The sequence below is a fragment of the Pleurodeles waltl genome, chromosome 12, assembly GCF_031143425.1.
Source record: "Pleurodeles waltl isolate 20211129_DDA chromosome 12, aPleWal1.hap1.20221129, whole genome shotgun sequence".
Classification (NCBI taxonomy): Eukaryota; Metazoa; Chordata; class Amphibia; order Caudata; family Salamandridae; genus Pleurodeles; species Pleurodeles waltl.
In genome coordinates, this window is record NC_090451.1 from 648796960 (window position 1) to 648804795 (window position 7836).

The window sequence follows — 7836 nt, forward strand, 5'->3', positions numbered from 1 at the left end:
TTCTGTGTTTGCACATTTAATTGCAGCAGCCGCGTGTTTAAGAGGAGGGCTTTGGGCACCAGCACGTTTTTATTTACAAATTAAGCACTGGACTCTACAATCATGACAAAACTTGAAAAAGACTTTCCGACTCTTAAAGTACACTGTTATTTTGTGGATTTACAGTAGTGAAGTTGTTTTGCAGGCCTTGGGATCCTGAAATCAGTTCAAACATCTAGCTCAAAGATTCTAACGGGCGAAAGGTTAAGTAGAAGGATGAACTGAATGGTAATACTGAGATAAGAGAATACAAGACAAAGTGGGAGTGTGGTCTAACAAAGAGACGTGAGGTCTAATGATTTGAGATATAATGAAAATGAGATCTAACAAAGAGAGTACAAATATGGGCAGTAAGGGGAAAGTGTTAAAAAAATTTAATAATGGAACAATGTATTTACAAAAATTAAAAACAGACTCTACCAAGCCGGAACCTTGGATAGTAGAGTAAAAACCACTCAGTTTTTAAAACTTTTTACGTACTTTGCAGGAAGCCACTGTATGATTCTTACATTATGGCTATGCCACTGATTCAATGCTTTATTTTTTTCAGCTGACAATTATTTTCAAAAACATGAAAACGTACATCGACCAAAAAGAATACCAGCCAGAAATAGATGCATGCATTGACCAAAAGGTGTACCAGGCGGAAATAGACAATGTGCCGGCTGCCTTCGATGATGGGTCATTGAACGGAGGGGACAGGCCCGGTGGAGGCAGCCTGACCATCCGTGAGTTAGAGTCTGGACATCATGTTGAGATACAGGCCACCTACATCGGCACAACCATCGCCATCCGGCAGCTCGGACAGCAGCTATCTTTCTCTATTCGCACCACAGAAGAGGTGGCCTGGTCTTCCACAGAGGAACAAGACTTGCAGCTCTGCGTTGGGGGCTGCCCGTCACGCCAGCAGATCTCCAGGACTACATTCCCCAGCAGACCGTCGGCAGCAGCCCTTGATGCTGCCAGGACTATGTGCAAGGAGAAGCTACCAGTGGAGGATGTCTACTTCCAGTCTTGTGTGTTTGATGTCCTCATGTCGGGTGATGCAAACTTTACCATGGCTGCCCAGTGGGCACTGGCCGATGCCAGAGCCTTTCACCCAGATGCTGAGAAACTGCACATATTCAGCAGCGTGTCCGACAGCAGTCATGTTTCCCCAACATTTGTACTGTTTTCTACAGTTTTTGTAATTCTGTCAAAAATGAACTAATAATGCCATGCCAATGGTAAACATAACTGGCTCGAAAGGTATGTGGTTCTCAAGAAGGGGCGAAAGGGATGCAGTAGTCAGTATCAGCCCCATCAATGCTCTAATTGGGACCATCAAGATAAAAAGAACAGAATAACTCACTTCCAGACAGGAGAACAGAACCCGCTCTGTCAACAGGCCTGCACGAATCATACCCTTTCCCAACTGGTACGATTACATACAGAACCTCTCTCTTCGGTCCCCAAGCAGGATAGTCATACATCATCTATTTTCTGAAAGCTGTGATGCCCTTATCCTCTCTCCCCCTTGAGTGAGACACAGGGTACCTTGACTTGGCAGATAATGGGAGTACAATCTTCCTGTTTGGCAGGGTAGGGTTTCACCTCCGTAAGTAGTATCAAAGAACTGCGCCCACATAGACTTGGAGTAAAACTCAAGAAGGTATTTTAGAAATGGAAGTGTCAAGACTTAGTGGGACTTTATAAACGCAACCCTCTGTAGGAAGGCTGGTAGTACCTTTTTGGGCTTGAGGGTCTCAGTGTCCCTTTATTTGGCAGGTTCAGAAAACCCATCACATGGTAGGTTTGTGAATAACGTACTCAAATCTAGGAGGGTGTTGTGTGCTCACTCTCAGCAGCCGTACAATATCCCTGTGATCTTGTAAAATATTATATCTCATCAAACCTGAAAATTTGTTGTAAGGCTTCCCTGATAGACTTGGTACACACATGTCTAGTCTTCTACTGGCATTGAATACTGCTTCCAGACACTCAAAATGTCCTGCATGCTACAATCTATCTGTCGGTGAAACTGTGTGCTCTCTCAATAAGCACAGGCTCCTACTGGTGCAATTCATACGTCTGCTCTGGGGAGCGGCAATGAACCTGCAATAGAAATAAAGGGTAAGATGGATATGTTGTCATTGGCACTTTAATGGCTAACTATAACCAGGCCTTCAGATACAATATAAAGTGCAGCAATTCCCATGGTACACACCTGGCCCTTTTAGAGCGAGGTAGAAATTAGATGCAAAAGCATGGTTGCCGAAACAGCAAAATGCCCTCCCCAGAGAAGATATTTTTACACTCTAACCATAAGATTCAAATAGCACAACACACCACACCATGAAAAGCCAACTAGTGATGCAGATAAAATCTCCACGCATTTGTCAGTATGCATAGCTTTCTAGGGGTTTAATTCCGAAGGTAAACTCCACCAGTCACAGCACAAGGGAGAAGTGTATCTCTTATTTATCAAATACACAGAAATGTTAACTTAGCATCAAAAGTACAAGGCGTTAAAGGCTTCTGTCTGCTGTAGGCACCAAGCACAAAGCAACGTGGTGGTTGTGATGCATAACACGACACATTAAGGGAGCATGTCGGGGTCACCTCACATTTCCAGACTGCTTAAGGCTCAACTGGAGATAGAAAGAGGCTGACTCTGTCATCCCTCTCCAGCTGCTCTATACTTTATGATATTGTGGTTAACTACAAAAATAGTTTCTTGTTTTGCACATTTCCACAAACATGCATCTTTTCTGAGCTTGCACATACATGATTTGCATCCAGGAATAAAGTCAAGCTGTGATTCTTGGTCCTTTGGACATGAACCAGCCACTAATCCCCAAAGGAAAATAAGACCCCATTAGCCTCTACTAATTGAGATATCCAAAGGGAATATTCAACTGGTTAACCTATGATTTGGAGGTTGACCAATGTAGGTACTTTGGGTCTTCCGGCAATACTCTCTTTACAATATGTTACTACCACCCAACCACAAACAAACACCTCCGTGCTTATTTACCTTACTGCACTACTCACGATGGTCTCAAGGACCAGCTTTGAGGCCGTGCTTACGCAACGTCCAATAACACAAGTAAAACAGGAGCTACTGGGATTATGTGATTCTGCTGCCGCAATATTTTCTGCATAGTTAAAGATTCACAGCATTTGGCAAATAACCCATAACCTGCTGCATAATTTGAAGATTTTGTGAAAAAAGTGTTTCCAGCTCAAGGGGATCAAAAGTTACAAAAAAAAAGGTGGCTAGATGTGTGACAACATTGAAAGACCCTATGCAAAATTTTACTGGTTTACCTTCAGTTGTTTACTGCTATATTTGGGTGTAAACTGGTTCTTATAAGTTGAAACTTTTGCCCAGACTGGGTTAACATGTGCACAAATGACAAAATAATGAAGTAACACTATAAAAAAATATGTTCCATTACTCTACATAATTTCTTTTTGCCCTCATATAATTTAGCCAACCATGTTGCATAATTTGATTATCCCCCGCCGCATAATTCCAGTGGTCCTGACATAAGGAGTTTATTGTCAATAATCTCTACGTGTGCATACCTACGTTCCTCTTGCTGATATTTCTCCTATAGTATAATTCCACATGCTTAAAAGTATTATAAACAAACTGTACTTTTATATATTCAAGGTCGCATACTTTGATCAATATATGAACAATGCACATTTAACTGGTACACCTTGAGTACATATGGGAGTTACTAATATACATTTGTTAATGACCAATATCATGTATTTTCTCCATATCACAACAGCAACACACGGGAATGGGCTGCTGTTTGACCTGTTTTTCTATTGTTATGCTTCTAAATGCACTTTTCCAATGTATCTTCAGCTCCATCTCAAATTTAAATTATTCCTACAAGGTATTCCCTCACAATGTGCTTGAACACCTTTCTTGCTATGAGTTATGTGCAGATGTATAATGAACAATGTCTAGCAGGTCATCTACATGATGATGTGTGCACACCAAGGTGTGTTATAATGTGGAGCTAGATAATGTGTGGGTAAATGGGTGCTATGAATACAACTAATAGCTTATGGTATATAGCATTTATCTCTAAACTCACAAAGTATACATTTTATTCACACATAAATGTGCAATACTCTGCATTTATAGTATACATCTACGTGCATCAAGTGTTGATGCCGTGGCTGAGTGACAGGAGAGCAGGAAGTCTTTATTCGAAGAAACCAGTGAGTGCTTTCAGACAGGTACAGGAAAGCATTTCATTTTGAAAAGGTGCTTACCACTAAAGATGTACTCAGGTAGTTTGCAGAGAACTGGCTATGGTTGTGCCTCTTCTATCTGGTTTTGTGGTGTAGCCGGGCTGCATTTCAGTACCATGCAAAATGCACAAGATATGCACCAACCCAACATCTGTAAGCACCCAAGTTAACAACCACCCTGTATGAGCTTTTATGAATCTGTACCCCTGCAGATGGTGTACTGCTAGAGCAATAACAAATACTTGTGTATGGTTTCTTAGAAAACGCATAGAAAAGATTATTTATTTATTTAATTTCTAGAGGGGCAGGGTTGGGGTAGAAATTAGCAGAATTAAAAACCCCGATGCGATGGAAAGGAGATGGAGGAAGGAGAAAAATGTGGCAAAAGGTAAGATGTGGAAGAGAGTGTAGTCAGTATGCATGAGGTGGAAAGCGGTGGTTTGGGTATCCGAGGTCCGTCGGTGAGGTGTGGATGTGGAATGAAGGCAAAACAGGCAGCAGCACTCACATATCTGATTGGGTGTTTCCATAGATCATGCAAAGTCTAATTCCTAATTCCACTTTTTCACATATTTGTGGGCTGTGATTGGCTATGAGGAAGGCATGGATAAAAATGAATGTAATAGTATTGAAAGATAAACAGACGCTAGCTGTGACATCACAATAACTTGTACTATTTAGTGGTTGGGAGCCAGGATGAGAGAGACTATAAGTAGATGTCATAAGACTCAATCAATCAATCATAGTTTTGTAGAGCGCGGCTAATCGCCCATAGGGTCTCAATGCGCTGTTTGTGGGCGTGCTGCTCAGTCGAAGAGCCACGTCTTGAGGTCCTTCCTGAACTGCTTCAGTGATGTGATCTGCCTGAGCTTGAGAGGTAGTGTATTCCATGTCCGGGCTACCAGGTAGAAGAAGGATCTTCCTCCTGCTGTGCATTTCCGGATCTTGGACGGCTGCAAGGGTGAGCTGGGAGGAGCCGAGGGTGGAGCATTGGAGGGTGAACTGAGATTAACCTGGCACACTCGTAGTTTGTTAGAAATAGGTGTGAAACTGCAAATAGGTGTGGTGCATTTGGAAGGTTAATCAAGGTCTGTATTATGTTTGTACCTGAGACTGGGGAAACTCTTCTCTGAATGTTTTGAAAGTGAACCTGAATGAATATGACTTTTTTAAAAGAGGCCTTTAAAAAGTACATCATCTAAGTAGGTGAAAGTAATTTCTGCATGAAGGCCATCTTGGAGTCAGGAAACATGTTATTAGTTTTGTAAAGAAGGAATTGCAGCCTAGAAGGAGGCTATTGGAGAATGTGAGGATAAGAAGGTGCTTCATGGTTGGTGTCTCAGGAAGATGGCATTGGTCTGTCAAATGACTGAGAGTACTCTTTGTGAGGCAGACAAATTTTCGAAGGAGAAGAAGAAAGTGAGTTATGATTAAAAATGATAAAGTGAAAGAAGGGGCTGGGCTCAGTAGTGGAGACATTCACCGGGAAATATAGTGAATGTAAGGGATGGAGTCGGTTGATGTCTGAATGAATTAGTGGTGCACCACAAACCTTTCTGAAACAGAGTAAATATAATTCCGTGTGTGTGTGTGCATGTCTGTGAGTGTGTTTGTGTGTTGGATGTCAGTCCTGCAGTATCCAATGCGAACAGACCTGATCCTTGAAAGACAACCTATTACAGCATCTTCAGGAGGTTGCACTGGCAACAGAGAGGTTCACACTTACAGGATTGCATGTCTTAAATACTATTTCATGACTTGAGTGCAACTTCTGTTCTCCTTCCTTCTACTGCGACGTGCCTACATGAGTGGGCATAACAGGATGACCCCTTAAACAACCCCATAAATGTGATCGTCCCCGACTGTATCCTATTTGTAATTCTTGATCTGTTATCATCTGTGCCCTACATTGAACGATGCCACTATGCCTCAGGAGGTGACTAAATCACCTTGGTGAAATAAAAGAATGTAAAGGTAGTGCTCTTGCACTCGTCAGGTCTGGCTTATTCTTTTTACATCCCAGCAGGAACAGTGGTGGAGCTATTTATAAGGACTATATCAACAAAGGTAATGGTGCAGCTATTAATGCCAGACTGCAGCTAATTTTGTGGCCCTAGAACCACAGAACTACAGATGGTCACACAAAGCAACCACAAGGCGAAGATGAGTGAATGCATCTCCTGCAGCCTTCTAGTCGTGCAATTCATCTTTCAGTAGTACTCCTGCTACTGTCACACCTTTATAATACTTAATGGTTTCGAGAACAAGTGCCTCAGTATTGGTGTGATATTGTTGCACGTGTTAAATAACTATACCCTTGGGATGGTTATTTATCAGAAGTGTTAACTATCACCAAATATGTTTTTTCCCATGATGATGGTGAATAATATGGTGCTTGCTGCAGCAAAATATGGCTGTGTAAACAAAGTCTTGACCTGGACTGTAATTGAACCCACTTCTCATAGTCGAGGCCTAAGGCATTCATTCTGTAGGCTACATCTTTATGGAGCGGGGATAATCCATGAGAGGGTCAGTTTTACGCCGGTGCGGGATCACCCCACTTATTTTACGTCACAATGTCAGAATGGCGCAATATGGTAATTATATATGCTTCTGTCAATAAAACTTGGAATCGTAAGTTTTCCCTGCACAAATACCACCAGGTTTTATGACATTTGTGCAGGAATAAATTTTACACACGTGTTATAATTACGATTCGGTCACAAACTCCCCCATATTGTCAGGCTCGAATTATCTGGGCGCACATAAAGATGCTGTCACAGGTTAATTCTGATCTAAGACTTATTAACAGGCTCAAAAACACCCAGCACACATAACACTGTAAGGTGTATCTGGTGTGCTTGTACATTCAATTAATAACACTGCACCAAATGATTATATCACCTGAAGATGGACTGATCATGTTGAGGTAAAATTATTTTACATACAATGTCAAGGATAATAATGTTTATTTTACTAGAGCAGGAGTATAACAGAAATGATGTTAAATGATCTCAAAGAATTGCTTATGGACTAACTGCCAAGGACATGTGACTTTCATGGAATAAACCATGTTTTGAGTATATTCAACCAAACGTTTTTTCTAATGTTATCAGAATATATGAAGGTGTACTGGCAGCGCTAGAATGAGGACCCTGAGCATGCTGCAAACTATTAGAAATGGCAGAAGATGTACATCCCTGCACACCTCAAAGGATTGATATTAATTAATAATAATGAAAAAAATAATGTTAAAAAACAAGGTGTGCACCCACAGAAGCCATTTTCATTTGTTGTTTTAAAAGAAGGACCCAAAATGAGCTTGACATTTTTGTAGAACTTCAGTTATTCCCTCATTGGCATATTCGCTTGGTGTTGGAATGTGGGGTTCTAGCTATTCCTTAATGCCAGTGGCAGGAGAGACGTTGCTGTGATTTATTATGATTTATAATGTATTTATTTAATTACACATGTTATAGTTATAGTGGAAATATTCACCCACATGGGGAATTTTGGCACTAAAAAACAATTAACGTAGCC

The 7836-nt window shown here is 41.2% G+C and overlaps 1 protein-coding gene across 3 annotated transcripts in view; it reads left to right on the forward strand.

Moving 5' to 3' along the window:
- HJV (hemojuvelin BMP co-receptor) overlaps nt 1–7378 on the forward strand; it is a 53408-nt gene extending 46030 nt beyond the window's left edge. For all 3 annotated transcript variants that reach the window (XM_069218243.1, XM_069218244.1, XM_069218245.1), the window contains one exon: nt 590–7378. In XM_069218243.1, coding sequence (XP_069074344.1) covers nt 590–1249 — 660 coding nt within the window. In that variant the 3' untranslated portion in view covers nt 1250–7378. The remainder of the gene's footprint in view (nt 1–589) is intronic.
- The last annotated feature ends 458 nt before the right edge of the window (nt 7379–7836 follow it).